Source organism: Bos grunniens, chromosome 13 (assembly GCF_055505025.1).
Source record: "Bos grunniens cultivar Pamir isolate PY7600 chromosome 13, Bosgru_T2T1.0, whole genome shotgun sequence".
Classification (NCBI taxonomy): Eukaryota; Metazoa; Chordata; class Mammalia; order Artiodactyla; family Bovidae; genus Bos; species Bos grunniens.
The window spans coordinates 23,763,581-23,790,985 of NC_141177.1; the positions used below are offsets into that span (position 1 = coordinate 23,763,581).

The following is a 27,405-nucleotide window of genomic DNA, read 5'->3' on the forward strand; positions in this document are numbered from 1 at the left end:
TGAGAAAAGCCAGCATAAAGCACTTTTATTGCAATAATAAAACTTGAAACTCATGTGTAGTGCAGGGAGTGGGGGTAGGCTGGGGGAGTAGGCAGCAGTTTCTCTCACCAAATCACTACACAGTACAGCAAAGGGGTGAGAGGGGGCAAGGAGAAGCCAGGAAACTCTGAGATCAGCAGGGGGAGCTGAGCATCAAAAAACAGGAGATGCTGAAGCTGTGATGACCAGCATCATTTTCTTAAGACAACACTCAAGGATTTGTCATGATGGCTGGGCTTTCATGGGTGTTAAGTGTCTACAAACAGCACCTTCAATTTAACTTTCGATTAAAGTTCTTAAAATTTAGGAAGTAGAGCTTGGATAGCTATGCGATTACAAAAATCCTGGATATCCATTAGAAAAACCACAGGATGAAAAAAAAAAAGGCCAGGCCATGAAGGTTTCAGAGGTCCCTGCTGGCCTGGGGAACAGACATCTGCAATGGCCAACATCTCAGTGAAAATGATCTGCTTTCAAAAGGCAGAGGGTCTACGAGGAGGGTGAGGGTGGGGCAGTGGAGGCAAAGGCTCTCCCCCTTCCCACTGCAGTTTTGGGTAGGGCTTTCAATTCAACCCGAGGACATCTCTCAACTTGGAGAATAATTCGGCCCTCAAAAGCGCCTCAAATCTGCTATGGCTTTGCAGCACAGCAGCAAGAACGTTTAATATATAATAGATAAAACTTTTATCCAAAAAAATAAAATAAAATAAAGATTCTTGCACCCCCCACCCCAACACCAATTCCTAGTCTAAAGTTAACCCATTACTTGTGCTGTTAATACTTGACTAATACTTAATCGGAAACCTAGATCCAAAGGACTGAAACTCAATCTTCACCCCAAAACAAAAACAAACTGAGTAATTTGAGGTTTATGGCATATAGTTCAGGTCAACACACATACGAGGAGAAAGGGGAAGAGCAAAGCCGGTGGCAGAACACATTCAGTCTGGGAAGATGTTTATACAAAGAGTGTAGTGGAACATCAGGAAAAGCTCCATACGGACTCGCTGTGTGCGTCTGGAGGCGCCAGATCCTTCTGTGGCACATCTGTTGGGGACAGAAAATCCGTAAGTCCCAGCAGCTCAAAGCTTTCTGTGTGGGGAAGGGACCACCACAAGGCTGTTGCCATACCATGTCCCTTCCCCAACAGCTGTGAGGTCTGATCTGTCCTCACCCCTCTGCTCCAGTTGGGAAGGACCCACTGTGCTCGGGCTAGGTTCCCAGGTGAGCAGCCTCTTCCTGCACACCTTAGTGGTGCTTTTTAAACCTAAGGTTACATCTATGTTGCTGAGGACAGCAGGAGGGACAGAGCCCACCAATATGGCTGACAATTCAGATCCCCATTATCAATGGGTCTCCAACCTGGCTGCATATCTGGGGGCTTTAAAAAAAACCTGAAGGCTTAGACCTCACATCTAGTGACAGCGGTTAACTGTTCTTGGGGTAGCCTGGGCATCAAGAGTCTTAAAGCTTCCCAGAGACTTTAACATGCACAGCCCTAAGCCGGTTTTTCCTTGTGTCAAACGGATTGAGAAAATATCTAGTCTTCATTCACTCACTCGAACCTGACTTTTTGGGTCTGGCCTTGAGCTTTCCCTCAAGACCTTTGCAAGAAGCTCTGAACTGTTCTTTGGCAGTGTTGGGGGGAGGCTGAGGCCAGGGTAAATCATAGCCATTCAGCCCTCTCTCCCCTCCTTCCCTTTCCTGTCCTTTCAGATTTACAGAAAGCCTGTTCCCAAATCAGGATTACTCCAGGACTCCCTTTGGTACATTTATGTTCAAAGGACTCAGCCTTCTAGGGCAGGGACTAATGGTGCAGCTCTCTGGGCAGAGAGAGGCTCTATCAAGTGTCAGGGTTTCCCCTGGAAGGAATGACAAGTGAAAAAGCCAGAGTCCTCAAACCTGACCAGGCATGGATGACCCAGGTGTTTAAGGATCAAACCACTGAGAGGAAATAGCTAAAAAAAAAAAAAAAGGCTCCTCTACCTTAAGACAAAGTATTCCATAATGCTGGCAGCCACCTACTACTGTTTTCAAATAGAATCACTGTCACCCAACCCCTGGCTATATGGCCTTCTGGTTCCAGAAGCAGGAGGGGAGCAAATGCAGAGATCTGGGGTCACATGGAGGAGGAAGGCACGGCAACCCACTCCAGTATTCTTGTCTACAGAATCCCCTGGACAGAGGAGCTTAGCGGGCTTTGGTCCATAGGGTCGCAGAGCTGGACATGAATGAAGTGACTTAACATGCATGAGGTCATGTGGAAAGATGTCAGCGTTCACATGTTTTATGATTCTAATACTCATATGAAAAGTAATGTGTTATTAGAATATTGAGTTGGCTTACCTAGAAATAAGGGAAGAGGAAGGAAAACAAGTCCAGGAAGGGGAAGCAGGAAAGGGTTCTGTCCATTACTGTCTCTGTCTGGATGTGACCTTGAGTAAGGCCTCTCTCTTTCTCTTGGCCTCGGCCTCCTCACTTGTTGGACAGAAAGGCTCACTCAGGTCCCTAAGATCCTCTCCAGGACTGTCTGAGAACATCCTTCATACTTCATAAGCATCTGGGCCTCATCTTTAAACCCACTGTAACAAGCTGGCCTACTGTCCTGCGTGTCCTGGGCTTGCTCCCTGGGGCAGGTGGCCCAGGTGGTAATGTCCCATTCATACCTTTCTAACAGGCGGTGAGAGGATGTATGAATGAGGGAGCTGCACAAACTCAGCAGGGCAAACAAAGTCATCACCAATCTTATTTCTAGAGAACTGAAATGCTAGCACTAAAAATTTGATCTATATTTCCAGTTCCCAACTCAGTTTTAGTTTATAAGCTACATATAAAAATACTCCACTAACAGCTACCATCAGCTGCCCTGTCCCCCTGAGTTCTTTCAAGAGCACATGCCGTCCCTTTCCAAGGTATAAACTTGTAACAGAACTGAAAGTATGGCTGACGGAGGAAGAATATAAAGGAAAACATCCCGAGGCACCAAGGTTCTTTCTGATGCCCATCAAGCACTGGGCATGACTCAGGAGGAGCAAAGGTAGTTAAAGGAAGGTTCTTTAGCATTAAGTTCCTTACCCAAGAATGGGGAGCTCAGGGAGGAGGCCACTCCTGTCATTCCAGTTTTAGAAGTTCCACGTCAAAGATGAGAGTGGCATTTGGTGGGATGATGCCTGGGTGGCCAGTGGCACCATAGGCATAGTCTGGGGAGATAGTCAGCTTGGCTCTCTGACCCACACTCATCTGTGAAAAGAGCAAGGAAGAATGGCAGTGCTGGATGTGCTCCCCAACTGTTCCCTTAAGAAGCAGAGCTGTTTACTGGGTGCTCCTTGGCCAGGATGGTGTGATTCTGGTGACTGCATGGCTGCCTGGGCACCGGGCACCCTCTGTGAGGACGTGGAGGCAGGCAGACAGGCTGGATGAGCCCTCCATCTGGCTCCAAGGACCCGATAACTGATAAAAATCCCTCCTGACTCCCAGAATCGCCAGGCTCTCAATCCTTCTGTCCTGGTCCCACTAATCCAACTCTGGGCAGCCAACACTAGAGACATGTCACCACCTAAGCCCTTCAGTGGCCTGTCACTAGAAGCATCTATACTACTGCAAAAGCAGTGCTTTGAACAAAACCTTACTTTAGAAGAAAACACACAGAAAGTAATATTTAAGGCAGGCTACTTTTCTGCAATCTCTATATTTATACTCAGAAATGTAGAAAAAGTAAAACAAGCAATAAGATTTTCTGGGGGTACCAAGTAGCATCTACCAATTGTATGAAAATAGCATGCTACCAATTATACAAAAAAGAAAAGTATTTATACATAGTTGCACCTATCTGTATAAACATGAAAACATTTTTGGAAGAACACAAATAATACCAGCACTTTTCTATGGGGAGAGCAGAGGATGGCAGGAAAATTTTCACTTTTTAAAATGTATTTGTAGCTTTTTCATTTTCTCATCAAATACAAAATGTCTATTTTCCGAACAGTGAGCAGGTTCTCTGCTTTATCCCCACTCTTTACTTATCTCTTTTAAGTCTCCATATTTATTTCCTCTCACCAAATAGAACTGGAGATTAACCAGTGTGGATAGAGGGATTTCTGTCTCTTTTTCAGAATATACTTTACTCTACATCCTTTGTAAAAGATCACTGATTTACCTCCAAATAAATGGCTTAACCAGAGAAGGCAATGGCAACCCACTTTAGTACTCTTGCCTGGAAAATCCCATGGACAGAGGAGCCTGGTAAGCTGCAGTCCATGAGGTCACGAAGAGTTGGGCACGACTGAGCGACTTCACTTTCACTTTTCACCTTCATGCATTGGAGAAGGAAATGGCAACCCACTCCAGTGTTCTTGCCTGGAGAATCCCAGGGACGGGGGAGCCTGGTGGGCTGCCGTCTGTGGGGTCGCACAGAGTCGGACACAACTGAAGCGACTTAGCAGCAGCAGCAAACAGCTTAACTTCCAGAAACTGCCTTTCCCAGGTGTCTAGATTTTTGTTCCTGTCTGGCTAAAAGTTGGCAGTACAAAACAGAGAGGATCTTTGTGGCTTCCTTTCCTTCAGACGCCTCTCCAACTATACCCATACCTCTCCATGTGTGCACTCCTGGCTCTCTGACTCAGTCCAAGTGATGGTGACTGAAGAGAAAGCTACAGGCTTCTTTCTTACAGCGCCCTTGAGAAACTGGGACATGTTGGACCAAAGCGGTAAGGACAGTTGAAAGCATATGGCTTAATCTAATAAAATTCAAAGCAATGATATCCTTTTACCCAGAAATTCCACTTCCAGAATCTGCTAGCAACTCAAATGCCCACTGCAAGGGGCGTGGTTTCATAGTACAGCTGTACCATTCTTCTTAGCCTCTAGAAAGAAAACAGTGGCCTTAACTATACTAACATGGAAAGATGTCCAAGATACATGGTTAGATGAAAAAAGCAAGTTGCCAAAACAGTATATGTGCCAGGACTGAAGACCTATAAGCACAGAAAACTGGAACAATATCAAAAGAACAGGAAAAGGGGCAAAAGACAACCCTTCTTCCTGCACCTTTAATGTATGTCCTAAAGAAATATTATATGGAGGAGTTCATGCTCTATGCAGGTCTCAGACCACCCAGACTTCCCCCAAGCAACAGCACTGTGACTGACTCAAAGCAGCCTGGCTGCAGGGGGAGACTAGGGATCTCCCTAACACTTCATTAGGCCTTACCAGCCTGGGATGGGAAGTAGGCTGATAACACTAGCTCAGTAGCAGCGACAGCTCCTGGGACACACAATGATTGTTCCAGTGCTGGAACAGCCACAGAAGATGAGCCATGGAGAGGACAATGGTTGGCATGGGAGATGGGGGGTGAGCTACAGACCCAAGAGCCTACCAGACGTCTGGGGTGGGAGACAGGACAGAAAGGTACAGTTGGAGAGGTTTCCAAAAGGAAGTAAGCCACAAAGATCCTCTCCGTTTTCTATTGCCGACTCCCAGCCAGGAAGGAACAAAAACCTAGACACCTAAGAAAGGCAGTTTCTGCAAGTTTAAGCAGTTTATTTGGAGATCAATCAGTGACATTTTATAGAGGATGTAAAGCGTATTCTGAAAAAACAGAAAAACAGAAATCCCTCTATCCACATTGGTTATATCTCCACTTCTCTTTGGTAAGAGGAAATAGACTAATTATCCACCATGGCAGAGCCTGATTATAAAGCTCCCTGGGTTGTAGGCCACAATAAACATCCCTTTACCTGGTCAGTGCCAAGAACAAATTCCTGGGCTCGGCACAAGGATAAAATCCAACTGAAATTTGGCAACCCTGGGTCCCTTATTGTCTACTGGGAATTTCACAGAGTTGGCAGAACAAAAGCTGTTTACACAAATGGGGAGGGGAGAAGTGAAGAAATAGACTTAAGACAAACAAAATTACTTTCTCCGTGAGCCTGACCTCTCAGAAGTGGTCTGACACAACATGGTCAATAATAAGACAAATACAAATTAAAACCATACCAAGATAATGTTTTTCACTCATTGTGTCCTGAAGCCAAAAGTTTTTAACAACACTGTGCTGGAAGGGCTGGGAGAAGCAGGCACCTTCATAGCCCACTGGTGGCAATTCAGTGTAATCCCTACAGATGGCAACATGGCAATATGTCAAAATCCAGTGCACAGAGCTACTGAACCACTCGGTCTACTTCCAAGAATCTGCCTGTGGGAACCCCTGCACAAATGTAAAATACAGTCCGTTCAAGATTAATCACTGCAGTGTTGTTTATAATACTGATATACTGGGAAAGACCCAAATGGCCATCAAGAGAGTCCTGGTCAAATAAACTGTAGTACACCCACCTGAGGGATACAGACATAAGCTCGTTTTACTGTGCTTCTCAGACACTGTGTTTGTCACAAACTGAAGGTTTGTGGCGATCCTGGGTGGAATAAGCTTACCTGTGGCTTTTCCCTCAGCATTTGCTCACCTCATGTGTGTGTGTCACATTTTGGTAATTCACGCAGTATTTTGAACCTTTTCATCACTACATTTGTACAGCAATATGCGGTCTTTGATTTGCTACCACAAAAAGATTATGACTCGGTAAAGGCTCAGATGTTAGTTAGCATTTTTTAGCAATAAAGTATTTTTTTAATTAAGGCACATACATTTGATCCTTGAACAACACAGGTTTGAATTGCATGGGTCAACTTACATGTCAGTGTTTTTTAACACTGAACACTACATGATCCATGGTTGGCTGAGTCCTTGGATGAGGAACTTCAGGCACAGAGGACCGGCTGTGAAAGTTATGTGTGGATTTTTAACTGTTCAGGGGGCAGGAAGGTGGGGTTTGGTGTCCCTACGCTGCACTGCTCAAGGATCACCTGTCCATTATTTTTTAGGCATAATGCTATTGCACACTTAATAAACTATAGTGTAAACATAATTTTAATATGTACTGGGAAACCAAAAAATTCATGTGACTCACTTTACTGCAAGATTTGCTTTATTGTGGTGGCCTGAAAACAAGCCTGCAATACTTCCAAGATCTGCCTACACTATGAAGCTCTATGAGGACAGCTTTCTTCTATGTCCTGGTATAGTGCAAAAGAAAAGAGCACAACAGTGTGTGTGTGTGTGTGTGTGTGTCTGTCTGTCTGTCTAAAAGAAGGGGTGGGGGGCATTTACAGAAATTCTACAAAAACATTAATAAAAGGAGCTATTTGGGTGAGGGAGCTAGCAATGAAATTTTTCCTACTCATAAACATTATTTAAGAAGTAGACACTAAAAAAAAAAACAAAAAAGAGAGCATACCTGGGCAACCCCTTCTTCCCAGCCTCGGATCACCTCCTGCTTGCCCAGCACAAACTTAAAGGGCTTGTTTCTGTCCCGGGAGGAATCGAATTTCTTTCCATCTTCAAGCATCCCTGTGGAAAAGGGCAGTTGTAACATGAGTAACGAGGAGGAATGACACGAGGGAAGTGAGAGCCAGCAGGAGAGTGCCTGTCCTAGAGGCCAGCACTGGAAGACCCGGTGGTGTCCTAGGATTTCCTGTGTCCTCAGTGGGCCTCTGAGGAGCTGAGGTAGTCCCTCTATTCCAGGCTAGTGAAGGCTCTTCCCCAACTCAAAGCAGTAAGTTGATACCAGAGGCAGGCTGTCTACCTTGTTCTGGAGAATGGGGAAGCAGACACACTCCTGGCAGGAATTCCCAGCACTCTGGATTTCCTCTCAGACTGAGAGCAACTGTGGGCCCTTTAAGCACACAGTTCACAGTCAGTCTATGTGCAAGCCATATTCCTCCCTGAATTCACCCATCATCTTTTACAGAAAGTGGGTAGTGTCAGAACATAACTGAACTGTAGGATACCAGCTGGTATTGGAGAAGGAGCATTGGAAAAGATACCAAAAACCTTTCACTGATAAACTGTCTAAAGCTCTGGTTCAACTGTGGGCAGCGCTTCTAATCTGAGTCAGAGACTGGGCAAGGTACTTTCCACACATGAACTTTTTCAATCATCCCCACAGCAAAGGATTCCTGTCCCCACTTCACAGAAGAAGTAACTGAGGCAGAGAGAAGTGAAGTGATGTGGTAAGGCATTAAAGCTAGGCTATAAATCCAAAAACCATTTTCATTCTACCATTCCAGTTTCTCATAAGCCAGACAACCCATACAGGAAACTTGCACTAAAAGAGGGCATTTCAGAGATGGAAATGCCAGGGGATGAGTGTCATGACAAAAGACCAATAGATACCTGCAACTCCTTGTTCACAAAAGACCATCACATTGGTTTCTCCAGAAGCCAGTGTCAGCCAATTGTGATAGCTGTCACTGAGGTCTTGAAAACACATCTTCATCCCAGACTGGAAGGGTCCAGCCCATTGTTGACATATAACTAACACAATACTGATTTCGCTGGAGGTGGAGGGAGGGCAACCACTATGGTTCTAAGCAACCCTCTAAGGACTCAGCGAAACACAGAATTCTGTTGTATGTTTTCAGAGGTGGAGGGAAATTCCAACCTAAAAAACAGTGTCAACACTGGTAGGTGGAATGGGGAAGCAGAGATCAATTGCCAGCTTTATCACAGTCACCAGACTTTCTGTATTTTGACAAAATAGGAAAATGGGGAGTCGTGGGGACAGGAACTACTGTCCTAACAGAGGAGGAGAAGCCGACAGATGTCCTAGGGCAGAGTGGGTGATGATACTGCCTGAAACTGGGAGCTGAAGACTGAAAGGGAGACACAAAGATGGAGATCCACCCCGGTTAAGTCACTGTAAAGCTAGGAACTGGCACCCTAGAACTAACAAGTTTGGGTGTACATGTAGCTCATCTCTTTACCAGAACACAATCACTATCTGATCAAAGAAATGATAAATAGTTTTCTATAAATGACAAACTGGGAGAAAACTAGATCTCCACTCTCCATAATACTCACCACAGATGTTCCCTCTAGTCCATTTCAAGCTCTTCACACACTGACCCCAGCCCAAATGAACTCAGCATCAAGGGTGAGAGCAGGCAACAAGAAGCTAGGCATCTCAGAATCCTTTCTTTTTCAGGAGCCTTTCCATCCATCTGCCAGAGACTGCTTTTAACAAATGAGGAAATCAACTCCAAGGCTATAATTTGCAGGATGCTGAAGGAGGTTATGCAAAAGAGGAAGCAATGTCCATTAAGAAGCAGGAATGAATGTGCATATGATGCTTTCTCGAGTGGGAATTAGGTTTGTCAATATTGAATGCAGAATATAAGAGAAACTATGATATCAAAACAGGTATTAACAGTTTTGGCCAAGATGGAGGAAAGGGATCAGATTTACCCTTCTACCAAAAACTGAAACAAAAAGACACCAGACAAACCAACCACAGGAAAAAAAAAAAGAAACTGAATGAAACCAAAAAGAGGCCAGACTACAGTTACAACAGTGAAGACACTGGACTTCGCAATTAAAGCCTGTGATCCCTGAGAAATAAAATTAACAAGGTGAGAGCTATGACGTCCTCCCCGACCCGGCTTATATCCTCGGGAGCTTCCGAGGGAAGAAAACAGAACAGAGTCTATTGAACACACACCAGGGAGGGGAAGAGCGTAAAGGAAGATCCCCAGATCTACAGAGTCCCCCATAAGTACCCACCACAGTACTAATCAATGCATGTGGCCTGAGGACACCACTCACAGCCTGGAAAAGAACCCATCTAAAAGGTTTACAAGGAACAGTGCTCAGAGCCTACACAGGACTGGGATCAGTACTGGTTCCCACTAGCTGAACTGAAAAATGTCATGGTTCATGAGGCACAGCATAGGATCTCTGGGAAGATCTCGCCTCAGCAGTGAGGAGTAATCAGCCCCCGCCTGAGCACTGCTTTGGAGGAGCCACCTAATGTATCATAAAAGCAAGACCGCAGAGGATCAAACTGTTTCCAAGTAACTCAAGTGTTTACCCATAAGAAACTCAAGAAGATTTTTAGGAATAAAATATCCAGCACCCCAAAAGGTAAAATTCACAATGTCTAGCATCTAAAGATGGTTGTTGTTCGGTTGCCAAGTCATGTCCAACTCTTTGCAACCCCATGGACTGCGGCATGCCAGGCCTCCCTGTCCATCACAATCTCCTGGAGTTTGCCCAAGTTCATGTCCATTAAATCAATGATGCCATCCAACCATCTCATCCTCTGTCGTTCTCTTTTCCTTCTGCCTTCAATCTTTCCCAGCATCAGGCAAAGTCTTTTCTAGTGAGTCAGCTCATCGCATCAGGTAGCCAAAGGATTGGAGCTTCAGCATCAGTCCTTCCAATGAATATTCAGGGTTGATTTCCTTTAGGATTGATTGGTTTGATCTCCTTGCTGTCCAAGCGACTCTCAAGAGTCTTCTCCAACAGCCCAATTCAAAAGCATCAATTCTTCGGCGCTCAGCCTTCTTTATGGCCCAACTCTCGCATCTACACACAACTACTGAAAAGATCATCAAGGCTACTGTATAGCCTTGACTATACAAAACCTCTGTCGGCAAAGCGATGTCTGTGCCTTTTAACACGCTATTCAGGTGGTCATAGCTCTTCCAAGAAGCAATCGTCTTCTAATTTCACAGCTGCAGCCACCATCTGAACCCAGGAAGAGGAAATCTGTCACTGCTTCCACCTTTTCCCCTTCTATTTGCCATGATGTGATCGGACTGAAGTGGTTGTCTATGGCGGCTTCAGAAAGTGCTGAGGAAAGAAGAAAAGCAAAAAGCAAGGGAGAAAGGGAAAGGTATACCCAACTGAATGCAGAGTTCCAGAGAATACCAAGGAGAGACAAGATGGCCTTCTTCAATGAACAATCCCAAGATTACCAAGCATGCAAAGATGCAGGAAAGTATGACCTACATGCAACTAATCAATAAACTGAAACCAATCCAGAAGTGACACAGATGTTAGACTGAGCAGAGGACGACTATAAGATTGAAGTCAAACTTCCAGAGGTGAAAACCATAATGCCTGAAATGAAAAATATGCTGGGCTTAGAAGAACTGGATGGACATCCACAGGCAAAAAGTAAAAGCCTGTACCTATACTTCACATCATAATCAAATGTCAACTAAAAATCGGCTCTAAAAGAACACTAAACCTATACAATTTATAGATGAACTCATAAGAAAATAACCTTTGACTGTGAGTCGTGCAAAAATTTCTTAGATATGAGGTGAAAAAGCACACTCCATAAAAGGACAAAATGAACTTCATCAAAAATGACAACTTCTGCACTTTTAAAGAATACTTTTAAGAGAATGAAAAGTCAAGCCACAGACTGGGAGAAATCTTTACGGGACATCTCTCTCATAAAGGACTTATGTCCAGAATACGAAAAGAACCCTCAAAAAACTCAGCAAAAAAACAATTAAAAAAGGGCAAAAGATATGAATCCATTCTTCATTGAAAAGGATAAAAAATGGCAAATAAGTACATGAAAATATATTCAACACTGTCATCATTAAAAAACGCAAATTAAAACCACTAGGAGATATGACTACTATCGATTAGAATGTATAAAACTAAAAAGACTCATTATCATATTATTATATTTTTATAATATAATCAGATCAGATCAGTCGCTCAGTCGTGTCTGACTCTTTGCGACCCCATGAATCACAGCACGCCAGGCCTCCCTGTCCATCACCAATTCCCAGAGTTCACTCAGACTCACGTCCATCGAGTCAGTGATGCCATCTAGCCATCTCATCCTCTGTCGTCCCCTTCTCCTCCTGCCCCCAATCCCTCCCAGCATCAGAGTCTTTTCCAATGAGTCAACTCTTCGCACGAGGTGGCCAAAGTACTGGAGTTTCAGCTTCAGCATCATTCCTTCCAAAGAAATCCCGGGGCTGATCTTCAGAATGGACTGGTTGGATCTCCTTGCAGTCCAAGGGACTCTCAAGAGTCTTCTCCAACACCACAGTTCAAAAGCATCAATTCTTCGGCGCTCAGCCTTCTTCACAGTTCAACTCTCACATCCATACATGACCACAGGAAAAACCATAGCCTTGACTAGACGAACCTTTGTTGGCAAAGTAATGTCTCTGCTTTTCAATATGCTATCTAGGTTGGTCATAACTTTCCTTCCAAGGAGTAAGCGTCTTTTAATTTCATGACTGCAGTCACCAACTGTAGTGATTTTGGAGCCCAGAAAAATAAAGTCTGACACTGTTTCCACTGTTTTCCCATCTATTTCCCATGAAGTGGAAGGACCGGATGCCATGATCTTCGTTTTCTGAATGTTGAGCTTTAAGCCAACTTTTTCACTCTCCACTTTCTGCCATAAGGGTAGTGTCATCTGCATATCTGAGGTTATTGATATTTCTCCTGGCAATCTTGATTCCAGCTTGTGTTTCTTCCAGTCCAGCGTTTCTCATGATGTACTCTGCATATAAGTTAAATAAGCAGGGTGACAGTATACAGCCTTGACGAACTCCTTTTCCTATTTGGAACCAGTCTGTTGTTCCATGTCCAGTTCTAACTGTTGCTTCCTGACCTGCATACAGATTTCTCAAGAGGCAGATCAGGTGGTCTGGAATTCCCATCTCTTTCAGAATTTTCTGTAGTTTATTGCGATCCACACAGTCAAAGGCTTTGGTGTAGTCAATAAAGCAGGAATAGATGCTTTTCTGGAACTCTCTTGCTTTTTCCATGATCCAGCGGATGTTGGCAATTTGATCTCTGGTTTCTCTGCCTTTTCTAAAACCAGCTTGAACATCAGGAAGTTCACGGTTCACATATTGCTGAAGCCTGGCTTGGAGAATTTTGAGCATTACTTTACTAGCATGTGAGATGAGTGCAATTGTGCGGTAGTTTGAGCATTCTTTGGCATTGCCTTTCTTTGGGATTGGAATGAAAACGGACCTTTCCGGTCCTGTGGCCACTGCTGAGTTTTCCAAATTTGCTGGCATATTGAGTGCAGCACTTTCACAGCATCATCTTTCAGGATTTGGAACAGCTCAACTGGAATTCCATCACCTCCACTAGCTTTGTTCGTAGTGATGCTTTGTAAGGCCCACTTGACTTCACATTGCAGGATGTCTGGTTCTAGGTCAGTGATCACACCATCGTGATTATCTGGGTCATGAAGATCTTTTTTGTACAGTTCTTCTGTGTATTCTTGCCATCTCTTCTTAATATCTTCTGCTTCTGTTAGGTCCATACTATTATTATTATATTATGTACTGGCAGGGATACAGAGAAACTGGAATCCCCACATGCTGCTGGTGGGACTATAAAACAGAACAGCCACTTTGGAAAACAGCTGGCAGTTTAAACATACACCTCCCATTTGACCCGGTCATTCTACTCCTAGATATTTATCCAAAAGAAATGGTGGTTTTGGCTATATAAAAATATTCATATACACAAATGCTCATAGTAGACCTACTTATAATAACCAATAACTGGAACAATCCAAACAACTGCCATCTGGTAAACAGATAATTAAATATATCCATATGATAGAAAATTATTCAGCCATAAAAAGGAACGAACTATTGACTCGTGGAACAACATAACCTCAAAATAATTATGCTGAGTGAAAGCCAGGCAAAACAGTACACATGGTATGATTCCACTTCTATAAAACTTTAGAAAAGGCACACTGACCTATGCTGACTATCAGTGGTTGTCAGGGATGGGAAGAGGAGGGAGGTTTCAAAGAGTAACAAAGAAACATATCAAAACTTATGAAACTGTACACATTAAATATGAATAGCTTATTTACTGGATGTCAATTACACCTCTATAAAACTTTTATTTTAAAAAACAGGAGAAAGGGAAAAAAGTGAGATTTACTAAAATGCTACACGCTTGCTTCCTACACTCAACCAGGCAGTGGATGGCAGGTGCTTCCTCTGTTTGGGAAGGAGCAGGTGAAGCAGGCAAGTTAGCCTCAGCAGCTGCTCCCATTTTAGCTCTGGACATCTCTGTGCCAGAACCGGGAGCCCTTGAACAGTGAAGCCACCTGCCAAGTTAGTGCTGTAATTTCCTAGAGAAAACACTTCTCTGCTGAGAGAAGGCAACTGAGGTTACAGTGCAGACACGACAGCTGATACTCTTTAAGCTCCGAAGGCCATTCTTAGCAAAAACCTGGATCACCAGCATGGCCTTCTATTTAAAGAACTGACTGATTCCATTTCTGATTACACACAAATCTATACCTCATGATCCAGAAACCGTCTAGGATAGCTACGTACTCTTGATGTCAAGAATTAGTTCTCGTCTTTCCCAACTGAACATGGCTCGAGATCAGACCTGGACTCAAAGAGTTCTACGTCCCTGAGGCACTCAGCTCAACCCCTGGCACTCATGAGCACTTTAGGATCTGCTTCATTTGCACAATTTTAAGGAACTAGCAGGACAACCACAAGGCTTTGGACCTCTTCCCTATGTGATAAAAAGAACCTGAGGGGTAATCCCAGAATGGCAGTTTTTTACATTCGGCACCTTTAAATTCCTCGGCAAACTCCGGGCTCTCCAGTTAAAAGCACAAGGCCACGAAAGGAGCAAAAGCTATGGCTGCCTGAGGGACTGTTAAATCGGCCTCTGGCTGCAATGCAGTTGACGTCACCTTCACCTGGGTCTACTCCCAAACTGTTTCAGCTGTTCTTTGGGGGAGAATCAAACTCAGATCCCTGGAGAGGGAGCAGGAGGTCTTTAAAAAAGAGAGCGAGCGTATACATGATAGTGGGGAAGTCTCCAGATCCTCTCCTGGCAGGATCCCGCCCACAGCTTGGCTTTCTGCTGCCTGTTATGGAGGGCTCTTTCTTGCTCAAAAGGAACCAGCAGAGGCAGACCTGGCCAGCAGCTGCTATGCAAAGGCCCCTGTCACAGAAGCAGTGGTTACGACCCAAGACCAGGGAATTCCCTGGTGGTACAGTGGTTAAGGATCTGACTCTCGCTGCCAAGGGCCTGGGTTCAATCCCTGGTCAGCAAAGATCTGGCATGGCACACAGCCAAAACATAAAAATACATAAATAATACATTAAAAAGAAAATAAAAAATCTTAAAAAAAAAAAAAGAAGAAGAAGAAGAAGAAGGACCCAAGGCTAGCATTTGGAGAGTCTGGAGAACCCCTGGGTTATCATTTCACTTAACAGAAAAGAAGCCACTTCTAGCGCACTCTGCTTCGTGGAAGGCAGAGTTCCCAGATACCCTCTACTGGGTAAGGGAAGATGACTGAGGAAGGCATGAATCTACAGCCTCACCACATGTTGTAGTTAAAGCTCATGATTCACAATGTGATTTTCATTAGCTGGTGCATCTTTGCAGGTGGTTTTCACAGGAAACATTTTGCAGGGCCCCAAATATGGAAAGTTTTAGAACACCAACCAACCAACAACAACAAAAACCTAAACCAAACAATAACAAAACAGAGTATCCCAAACCCCAAGCTTTCAAAACTATATAAAGTTCTTGCTACTTACAGTTGGGAGAGGGAGAAAGAATTTCTACTTTTAACTTAATACCAGTTAGTTTTTTAAGGAATCTGCATACTGTTCTCTATAATAGCTAGTATCAATTTACATTCCCACCAACAGTGCAAGTTCAGTTCAATTCAGTTGGTCAGTCATGTCCGACTCTTTGCGACCCCATGAATCACAGCACGCCAGGCCTCCCTGTCCATCACCAACTTCCGGAGTTCACTCAAACTCATGTCCATCGAGTCAGTGATACCATCCAGCCATCTCATCCTCTGTCGTCCCTTTCTCCTCCTGCCCCCAATCCTCCCAGCATCAGAGTCTTTTCCAATGAGTCAACTCTTTGCACAAGGTGGCGAAAGTACTGGAGTTTCAGCTTCAGCATCATTCCTTCCAAAGAAATCCCAGGGCTCATCTCCTTCAGAATGGACTGGTTGGATCTCCTTGCAGTCCAAGGGAGTCTCAAGAGTCTTCTCCAACACCACAGTTCAAAAGCATCAATTCTTCGGCGCTCAGCTTTCTTCACAGTGCAAGAGGGTTCCCTTTTCTCCACATCCTCTCTTTATTTATTGTTCGCAGACTTTTCGATGATGGCCGTTCTGACAGGTATGAGATGATACCTCACTGTAGTTTTGATTTGCATTTCTCTAACGATGAGCAATGTTGAGCATCTTTTCATGCGTTTATCAGCCATCTGTATGTCTTCTTTGCAGAACTGTCTGTTTAGGCCTTCTGCCCACTTTTTGATAGTGGTGTTTTGTCTTCCTGGTATTGAGTTGCCTGAACTACTTGTGTATTTTAGAGATTAATCCTTTGTCAGTTGCTTCATTTGCTATTTTCTCCCATTCTGACAGCTATCTTTTCACCTTGCTTAGTTTCCTTCATTGTGCAAAAGCTTTTAAGTTTAATTAGGTCCATTTTTTAAAAATTTCCATTACTCTAGGAGGTGGGTCATAGAGGATCTTGCTGTGATTTATGTCAGAGTGTTTTGCCTATGTTTTCCTCTAAGAGTTTTGTATAGTTTCTGGTCTTACATTTAGGTCTTTAACCCATTTTGAGTTTATTTTTGTGTATGGTGTTAGGAAGTGTTCTAATTTCATTCTCTAACATGTAGCTGTCCAGTTTTCCCAGCACCACTCCTTGAAGAGGCTGTCTTTTCCTTATTGTATATTTTTGCCTCCTTTGTCAAAAATAAGGTGCCCACAGGTGTGGGGATTTATCCCCAGGCTTCCTATCTTGTTCCATTGGTCTACATTTCTGTTTTTGTGCAAATACAATGCTGTCTTGACAACTGTAGTTTTGTAGTATAGTCTGAAATCAGGAAGGTTGATCCCTCTAGTTCCACTTTTCTTTCTCAAGATTGCTTTTGGTTATTCAGGGTATTCTGTGTTTCCATACAAACTGTGAATTTTTTTTTATAGTTCTGTGAAAAATACAATTGGTAATTTGATAGGGCCTGCACTGAATGTGTAGATTGCTCTGTGTGGTCATTTTGACAATATTGATTCTTTCAATCCAAGAACATGACATATCTCTCCATCTGTTTGTAATCTTTGATTTCTTTCATCAGTGTCTTACAGTCTTCTGCATACAGGTCTGTTGTCTCTTTAGGTAGGTTTATTCCTAGGTATTTTATTCATTTATTTGCAATGGTGAGTGGGATTGTTTCCTTCATTTCTCTGATTTTTCATTGTTACTATATACAAAAGTAAGGGATTTCTGTGTATTAATTTTATATCATACAACTTTACTAAATTCAGTGATTAGCTCTAGTGGTTTTTTGGTGGCATTTTTAGGGTTTTCTATGTATAGTATCACATCATCTGCACATAGTGAGTTTTACTTTTTCTTTTCCAATCTGGATTCCTTTTTTCTTCTCTGAATGCCATGGCAAGGACTTTCAAAACTATACTGAATAATAATGGTGAGAGTGGGCACCCTTGTCTTATTCCTGATCTTAGAGGAAATGCTTTCAGTTTCTTACCACTGAATAATGTTTGCTATGGGTTTGTCATTATGGCCTTTATTATGTTGAGGTATGTTCCTTCTATGCTGATTTTCTGGAGTTTTTATCATAAATGAATGTTGGAATTCTGTTGAAAGCTTTCTCTGCATCTACTGAGATGATCACATGGTTTTTATTTTTCAATTTTGTTAATCTGGTGTATCACATTGATTGATTTGTGCATAATGAAGAATCTCTGCATCCCTGGGATAAACGCCAGGATTAATCTCCAAAATATATAAGAGCTCATACAGCTCAATATCAGAAAAACAAACAACCCAATCAAAAAGTGGGCAGAAGACCTAACAGAAGTATGATACCAATCAGAACAGGAATGCAGACTTTCCACACTCCAGCTGAAGTCTAATACCAGGTCCTAAGTGACCACTTGAAACAGTCACTGAGTACCTACTCCATGCCAAGCACCAAAGGAGAAAGACCCTGGAGACCACCAGCCCTGTGGGGCTGACTTCCTGGAGCCTGCAGTCTCCTGGGGAAAGAGCAGATGTAACTACACACTGCCTTATGGGCACCTTGTTAGAGATAGAGGCCTAAGTGTGTGCACACATCTCAAGTGTCACTTTAGCCAAGGGTCAGAGGAGCCCACCGAGGGCGTGTCATTTAAGCTGCAAGAGGAGCCTGCCCTGGTGAGAAGTGGAGGCAGTGTGGCAGGCCAGAGGCCTTCCTGGGGGGAAAGGTTGGTGTGTTTGGGGAACTGAATGCAGGCCAGGGTGGCCTGAGCTCCTGGGAAGGGAAAAGGAAAGGCAAAGAGAACAGAGACAGCAGCAGCCAGGTGCAGATTATCCCCCCTTTTCTTTCCCTTTCCTCCTCCTGCTCTTTGTACTGCTAGAATTTATCAGGCCAAAGTTAAAGGGGCCCAAGGGAATACATGCCTAAGTTGCTCAAAACACCTCCGGCCTTTTCCATGGGAAACTGTAGATGACAATACCGTTTTTAGAGAAAATCCCAAGGCAGACAAATGAGCCTTAGTTTATAGACACAATGAACTGTATCTATAACATTTCAACTCCTATTTTATAGAAAATCAAGGTAATGGAAGGAGCTACACAAAACCAGGAGAAAATGAGACAGACGCGGGGGTATTCTAATCAGAAACTTTACAAAAATCAGTTTTAAACCACCAAACATGTTCAAGTTAAAAATTTTATTGTATAAATTATATCCAATAAAGCTGTCAATAAAAAAAGTCTGAGACCCATTGCAAGGAACCAGAGTTCTTTGGAGAGAGGTGACTAAGGCAAGGAACAGAACAGTGAAACCAAGGAAATGATTAAAAACAGTGGAAGCATGTCAAAAAGGCAGGGGCTGCATGCATGTACTCAGTCACTTCAGTCGTGTCCAACCCTTTGTGACCCGAAGGGCTACAGCCTGCCGTTCATGGGATTTTTGTGACACGAATACTGAAGTGGGTTGCCATGCACTCCTCCAGGGGATCTTCCTGACCCAGGGATGGAACTCGCGTCTCCTGTGTCTTCTGCACTGCAGGCAGATTCTTTACTGCTGACCCAGCCAGGAAGGCCCCCTGAAGGGGCTCCTACTGGCCAAATCTGGGACAAGAGTTATCAAAAAGAATAATGAATAACAATGATTTTAAGGCCCTGAGTAAAATATGAGTCCCAAATATACTAAAGATAAATAAATAAATAGATGGGGAGAGTCACTTGTCATCATGGAGGATGACTATAAAACCAATTCCTGACCTTAAAATTGATAATTAAAGCAAAAGAATTCAGCTTTACCCTGTGTAATAGAAGAGCAGTTAATAAATGTGGAAGATATGAAAAAAAAGTTTTTAATTACCATTTTGTAAATTAAATGCCAATGAAACAGTTTTTTCAGGTAAGAATCATCAACTGAGATAAAAAACAGCAGGTGAAAGGCTGGTGAGGAGCAGGGCACATGCACAATGTCCGAGCACTTTGACAATGGCCCCGTTAATTCAAAGGGTAAAATGCATAATCAGAAAAAAGATCAATTTAGCATCACAAATAGTGATGTTCCCCATGGTACGCCAAGTATGAAGTACACAGCATCATGTTAGAAGTCTTCACACTAAAATGTTTTAACCAGAAACTGTTTAGACATTTCAACTCCTAGTTTAAAGGAAATCAAGATAGTGGAAGGAGTTATACAACAATCAGGAAAAAACAATGAGATAGACGTGGGGGTATTCTATAACAATAAGTGCTCTCTTTGGAAAAGCAGTGACATATGAAGACTCTTCTGGATGTTTACTACAGACATAATCTCCAACTGAACTCTTTTTTTTTTTAACACTTTGAAAGACAACTTTGAAGACACTTTGAAGACAACTGGGGTAGTTTCAATACGCATTTGGCTTTAGATACTACCGAACCATTTAAAATTTTCTCAGAGGTGACCAGAATTAGAATAGGGAGAATACTCTCATTCTTACAGCATGCTCAAGTACTTAGAGAAAAGTATCATGTCAGCACTGGTCATAACAAACACCCTCTTCCAACAACACAAGAGAATACTCTATACATGGACATCACCAGATGGTCAACAACGAAATCAGATTGATTATATTCTTCGCAGCCAAAGATGGAGAAGCTCTATACAGTCAGCAAAAACAAGACCAGGAGCTGACTGTGGCTCAGACCATGAACTCCTTATTGCCAAATTCAGACTTAAACTGAAGAAAGTAGGGAAAACCACTAGACCATTCAGGTATGACCTAAATCAAATCCCTTATAATTATACAGTGGAAGTGAGAAATAGATTTAAGGGCCTAGATCTGATAGATAGAGTGCCTGATGAACTATGGAATGAGGTTCGTGACATTGTACAAGAGACAGGGATCAAGACCATTCCCATAGAAAAGAAATGCAAAAAAGCAAAATGGCTGTCTGGGGAGGTCTTACAAATAGCTGTGAAAAGAAGAGAAGCGAAAAGCAAAGGAGAAAAGGAAAGATATAAACATCTGAATGCAGAGTTCCAAAGAATAGCAAGAAGAGATAAGAAAGCCTTCTTCAGCGATCAATGCAAAGAAATAGAGGAAAACAACAGAGTGGGACAGACTAAGGATATCTTCAAGAAAATCAGAGATACCAAAGGAACATTTCATGCAAAGATGGGCTCGATAAAGGACAGAAATGGTATGGACCTAACAGAAGCAGAAGATATTAAGAAGAGATGGCAAGAATACACAGAAGAACTGTACAAAAAAGATCTTCACGACCCAGATAATCACGATGGTGTGATCACTGACCTAGAACCAGACATCCTGCAATGTGAAGTCAAGTGGGCCTTACAAAGCATCACTACGAACAAAGCTAGTGGAGGTGATGGAATTCCAGTTGAGCTGTTCCAAATCCTGAAAGATGATGCTGTGAAAGTGCTGCACTCAATATGCCAGCAAATTTGGAAAACTCAGCAGTGGCCACAGGACTGGAAAAGGTCCGTTTTCATTCCAATCCCAAAGAAAGGCAATGCCAAAGAATGCTCAAACTACCGCACAATTGCACTCATCTCACACGCTAGTAAAGTAATGCTCAAAATTCTCCAAGCCAGGCTTCAGCAATATGTGAACCGTGAACTTCCTGATGTTCAAGCGGGTTTTAGAAAAGGCAGAGAAACCAGAGATCAAATTGCCAACATCCGCTGGATCATGGAAAAAGCATGGGAGTTCCAGAAAAGCATCTATTCCTGCTTTATTGACTATGCCAAAGCCTTTGACTGTGTAGATCACAATAAACTACGGAAAATTCTGAAAGAGATGGGAATACCAGACCACCTGATCTGCCTCTTGAGAAATCTGTATGCAGGTCAGGAAGCAACAGTTAGAACTGGACATGGAACAACAGACTGGTTCCAAATAGGAAAAGGAGTTCGTCAAGGCTGTATACTGTCACCCTGCTTATTTAACTTATATGCAGAGTACATCATGAGAAACGCTGGACTGGAAGAAACACAAGCTGGAATCAAGATTGCTGGGAAAAATATCAATAACCTCAGATATGCAGATGACACCACCCTTATGGCAGAAAGTGAAGAGGAACTCAAAAGCCTGTCGATGAAACTGAAAGAGGAGAGTCAAAAAGTTGGCTTAAAGCTCAACATTCAGAAAACGAAGATCATGGCATCCGGTCCCACCACTTCATGGGAAATAGATGGGGAAACAGTGGAAACAGTGTCAGACTATTTTTCTGGGCTCCAAAATCACTGCAGATGGTGACTGCAGCCATGAAATTAAAAGACGCTTAATCCTTGGAAGGAAACTTATGACCAACCTAGATAGCATATTCAAAAGCAGAGACATTACTTTGCCAACAAAGGTTCGTCTAGTCAAGGCTATGGTTTTTCCTGTGGTCATGTATGGATGTGAGAGTTGGACTGTGAAGAAGGCTGAGCGCCGAAGAATTGATGCTTTTGAACTGTGGTGTTGGAGAAGACTCTTGAGAGTCCCTTGGACTCCAAGGAGATCCAACCAGTCCATTCTGAAGGAGATCAGCCCTGGGATTTCTTTGGAAGGAATGATGCTGAAGCTGAAACTCCAGTACTTTGGCCACCTCATGTGAAGAGTTGACTCGTTGGAAAAGACTCTGATGCTGGGAGGGATTGGGGGCAGGAGGAGAAGGGGACAACAGAGGATGAGATGGCTGGATGGCATCACTGACTCGATGGACGTGAGTCTGAGTGAACTCCGGGAGTTGGTGATGGACAGGGAGGCCTGGTGTGCTGTGATTCATGGGGTCACAAAGAGTCAGACACGACTGAGCATCTGATCTGATCTGATCATGTCAGCAGCTTCTAATGGCTCAGCTAAAAACTCAACATTGATTATATCTATCTACATACACCTGGAAGTAGACAGAATTGGCAAACATGACAAAATGTCAACCATCAGGGAATCTAGGTGGTGGGCACGTGGGTAATTACTGTTCTATTTTGATTTTTCTCTAATCCTGACAACTTTACAAATAACAGTTGCACATAGATACCAGAATTCTATGTGGTCTTTAGTTCATTTAAGACAAGTGAGCCTTCTGCTCTCACCTGTGGAAGAAGAAACTGGCATCCATGTGATTCGATATTTTGGTAATCACAATCTCAGAGGAAGGAAAATATCATTTCCATAGCAAGGTCCATTTGCAAAATGTTAAAATCCAATTATGTTATGGAAACTTGAAGGTAAAAGGACTGACACTTTAACTTGCACACACTAGTGAGCTGGTGCAGCCCAACCCTGACCGTCTTACACCCACCAAGCATCAATAACAAATACGAAAACTCCTCTGGTCTCAAATTAAAGAGAACAGCTGCAGTTTTCTTAGCCAAAATATTCTGCAGGCAATGTGGAGGGCTGTTTTAAGATGACCCTTCACTCAGAGTCATCTTTTGTATAATTACCTATTTCCTCATCTGTGAAATGGAAGGGTCTCGGCCTAAGCAACTCTGCCAACCCTAAACTGAGGGGTGGTAAAACATGGAGCGCTGGGGACACAGGGGCCTTTCGTGACACAGTGTGCAGTGACAGCATCACTGCTGCTGCTGCCCCTCCCAGATGCACTGCTCCCGGCAACTCCTCACAGCAGGCATTGCTTCTCCCATTTTTAATAGATGGCATACGGAGGCTGAGAAAAGTGGATCATGTGCCCAAGCTAAAATCTGAACCCAGTGAAGGACCCACATCTTCTTTGGGGATCACTGTCCACGTGGTACCACTTCTGCACACCTGCCCTTGGTACGCTTTGAACACCCAGAATACAACGAGGGCCCTGTTTCCACAATGCCACCAACACTCCAGTGTCCACACAGTAGCTAGAAGGGAGGCGATTCTGTTAAAATCCAGATCAGCTCATGACTCCCATCTCAGAAAGCAAGCCCCACCATTACCTCATCTACTACCTTCTCCCTCACACAATCCACTCCAGCTAATATACCAAGTCATGCTCCAGCCTCCGGGCTTCTGTGCTAGCTCCTCTCTCTGCCTGGAAGACTCTTCTCCTTGACAGCCACATCAGTCACTCCCAACTTCCTTTGGGCAAATAATTAAGTGTCCTTTTATAAGAAGTTTTTTCCAACCACCCTCACTAAAAGCTGTAAACCCCCTTCCCAGGCCCTCACTCTGCTTTAACCTCTCTCCACAGAGCTTCTCACCACCTGATGTGTCATATCTTCATGCTGCTAGTCTCTTCCCCACCAGACCAGGCCTTTGTTTAGTTCACTGGCTGTGTCCCCAGTGCCTGGCTGGTTTCTGTTGCTCAATAATTATCTGCTGTAGGAAGGAAAAGGGTCCTGCTGTGGCCCTGCCCAAACAGTTACAGTCGGTCTGCCTGAAGCCCGCACACATGGGGGAAGCCATCTGAGCAGTCACTGCTGGGGGTGAGCCTTCCTCCAGACATCGGATCACCAGCCAAGAAACACCCAGCAGGGGAGGGGGTGGAATAAAGCAGGGAGGAGAGGAGAGACAGAGGCTAAAGAAAAGCAGCGGGTGGGGAGGGGAGCTGCAGTGTCCCTTCAAGTGGACCTCCTGCAGTGATGAAGCCGAGGGATCCTTGGTTTTTCTCAGTCAGAAGTCAGGCTACAGACAAGTTAAACCTGATCCCAAAGACAAGATGTCAACTATAAAAAAAGAATTCCTCAATCCACTTGAGGTTGCTCTAACAATGGCAGGCACGTGGCCTGCTGATGTGAGTAAAAGGGACATAAGCCTAGCAGTGTGTCAGGACAAGCTCAATAATAAAGTTCATAAAGCTACTGGAGGCAAGGAGGGAGCCATGAGGATCCACTTGATCCTCCAGGCACCTATTTGGCAGGTTATCTTTCCACTTCCTCCCTCTCACCTCAATGCCTGCCTGTCATGCTACTAGGAGGGGCTTGGCTAAAGACAGTACAGTTTTCACCTTCCCTTCTGACATCACGTAGATGTGGTACAGGCCTTTCTTTGAGGCCGTGCTCGTGCTGTGCTCTGCTAGAGGCTGTGGAAATTACCAGAAGGAGCCTGGAGAGTGGCATCCAGGATACAACTGGCAGCCACCAGAAGCATTTGGAACATCCATGTGGTCAAAGTCAGCCTGTGCTAATCATATCCCTGGTGACCGAGAGAAGATTTTGGCTTCCTTATTTCCAGCTTATCCTTTGAAGCTGCTCCCAAATCAGCAGCAGCAGTTACCTGGCCAGAGCAGACTGGATCTAGAGAATCCACCTGACCTGAACCTGGGTCAATCAGATTCTCCGTCCTAGGAACTGTAACCACTGGAGCCACACAGCCAAGCAGTCTGAGCTAGCTATGCAAAAGAAAACAGAGAAACAGGGGGCAGGGGTGGGAGGTGGGCACACAGGGATGTCCACCATCCATGACTTGGGAGAAGCAGAGAAACAGCCCTAACAGGAGACTACTGAGAGGTGGGTAGAGAAAAACAAGATGAAAACTAGGAGGATCATGAGAATTTCTCCTCCTCAAGGTTCAGTGAGGAGAGGTTCTCTTGCATTTGAGGACCCTCAGATTTTTATGATACTCTTCACCATGTTCCCTCAAGATGGATTCTGTTCCAAGTGGCTTTTAAGTCACTCAACTGCTACAGATGAAATTTCAAAGCGCTTCCCCATTCCTCTCACGCCCCTACAGGTCTCAAACAGGTTCTTCCTGGGAGGCTGATGGCAAAAACCCACAGGAACAAAGAAGCCTGCCCAAGAACAGCCTATTCTGTGAGCATGAGGCAGAGCTGGCTTCTCACCAGGGTGTCTTTGTAGGGCTTATCAAAACTGAAATAAAAAAGAAAGCTTTTGTCCTAATGCATGCCAGGGTCGCACCGCTGTTCTGGGAACGTGTGGGTGGGTGCCACCCTCAAGGAAAACAGAGACTTGGAGAAGAGGCACTGGGAGCCCCGATGGTGTTCTGGGTCCCACAGCCATCTGTTCTCTTAGGAAAAGGCTCCAGACGTGCGGCGTGGGGACACTTCATAAGAGGCACAGTGAAACTTCATTCTGCCCACATGCTGGTGTCCAGTCCTGCTATCAGCCCCAGAAGATGGGTGAGCCAAGGACAAGGGGCACAGACTTGGGAATGCCACAGGTGGAGCCAATTAACCTAATGTGACTACTTAGAAACTGAGAGGAGAGGGGAGAAGTCAACTCACTTCTCTGAGTCCCTGCCTCAGTTGGCTGTGGGAACTGAATCAACTGCCCACTCACCCAGCACTGTAAAAGGCAATGGTTACTCTTCTCATCTCACAGATCAAAATCAACCAAACTGACATGCTCTCTTCCACTAGACCTCCAGGGCTCAGGTGCTGACCACGGTCTACAAAGTCAACCGTTTAAAACATCAAAACCACTTTACAGTTTCTTTTGTAGGTATGAGATAGTTCCCTACCAAGATAGGTTTCAATACTTCCTCCTATGGTAGCCTTTTTAAAAGTTCTATCCCTAACTCCCTACACCCTCACCCCCTTTTCTACACAGGGAGAAGGGCCAGAGGAATAAAAAACCCAGAGAAATAAAAGGGCACCAGAGGGGGGAATGTTAGCTGCCTTTTTCCCTTCCCAAAGAAAAGTCATTTCCCTCAACAGAGGGCTCCCCCCCGCCCCCACCATGATCTGAGAGAGAAGGCGAGAGCTCATCCCCGAGCAGCAGGTTCAGAACTGCCTACAGCCTACTTGAGGGGGTGGGGGAGCGGAGAGACACAGAGGAAGGAGGAGAACAGAGGAAAGGGTGGGAAGGAGGAAAAAGGGAAGGAGGAAGGGGAGGGAAGGTTGTTCATATTAACAACTGTGGCTACACCAATCACCAGCACTCACTACAGCTAAGTCTCCGCCTGCTCAGCCTCCCCCCTCCCCTCCCTACCAAGTACAACCCAGGAGAACCTTGTAAGGGCACAGAGTAAAAAATGGTCTCAAGGAATATGACTGTCATGTTAAAATTCTGGCTGAGAGTCTAATACTTCCTTTGGCTTATAATACTATTTGTTTTCCTAACTGGGCCTCAGTTTCCTTACCTTTTGAAAGGGGATAAGTCTCTACTCTTAGAAGGACTGGGGGGCTAAACTACATGTTATGTCAACCCGGGTCATCACCGCTACTGAGGCTCGGATTTATAAAGTGGCTCAAAACTAAGAAAAGGAAAAGGACGTTGCAGATCTAACTTCGCCAAGGCCAGGCTGGGCCAGAGCAAAAACTTAGAAAGTGGGATGTCTCTCCACCCGCAGCGCGGGGCCGAGTTCCCACGGACTAGTAATTACCTCGCCCCTCTTATCTCCATCGAAGGGTGGGGCGGAAGCGGGAATAGGGTGTAAACTGGGCACAGAAATGCTATAAATCCTCTCTGATGGTCCTTGGCCAGAGCTCTGCCCATCCTGAGCTTGTGACCTTGGACAAGTGACTTGGCCGCCCCACGCCTCAGTTTCCCCATCCGCGCTGTGGGCAGAACGACAGCATCTCTGACACAGAACCGCTTTCGAAGTGCGGAATAAAGTCCGGCCCGCGCGCCGGCTCGGACCGCCCGAGGTTCGGCAGGTCCGACGCTGCCCCCTCGGGGGCGCTGCCACCATCCAGGCCTCGGCCTCGGGCCACGCGGGCCTGCCGCCGCCACGCCCCAGGCCTTTGCCCCCAGGCCGCGCCGACTGCCCCCCGACCTCCGAGCCGCCCCCTACCCCGGTCCTGCGACTCACCCGTGTAGTGCACCACGCAGGTCTGGCCACGCTTCGGGAAGGTGCGCCCTGAAGAGACAGACAGACGCGCGAGGTGAACGGATGCGCGCGGTGGCCGGGGCACCCCGGGGCCACCCGGCGCGCGCCTACTCACCGTCTCCGGGAGAGATGGTCTCCACCTGCACTCCCATGGCTGCGGTAGCGGCGGACGCTGGGTTGGCCGACTGGCTGCGCGACGGGCAGCGTGGACCTAGACCGGATCTCGCGGCGATTCCGCGGCTCTGCCTCGACCCTCCGCGCTACGGCTGCGCAC

At 44.8% G+C, this 27,405-nt stretch overlaps 1 protein-coding gene across 2 annotated transcripts; it reads right to left on the bottom strand.

Moving 5' to 3' along the window:
* On the bottom strand, positions 1-27,405 carry FKBP1A (FKBP prolyl isomerase 1A). 2 transcript variants are annotated; one of them, XM_086332666.1, is made up of 5 exons: positions 27,247-27,405; positions 27,114-27,161; positions 7,332-7,444; positions 3,115-3,279; positions 1-1,086 (listed from the first exon to the last, which is right to left on the bottom strand). In XM_086332666.1, the coding sequence occupies exons 1-4, from the start codon at positions 27,281-27,283 to the stop codon at positions 3,151-3,153; spliced, it is 327 nt and encodes a 108-aa protein (XP_086188792.1). In that variant the 5' UTR covers positions 27,284-27,405; the 3' UTR covers positions 1-1,086; positions 3,115-3,150. The 2 variants fall into 2 exon arrangements, with proteins under 2 accessions (XP_086188792.1, XP_086188794.1); XM_086332668.1 differs by lacking the exon at positions 27,114-27,161.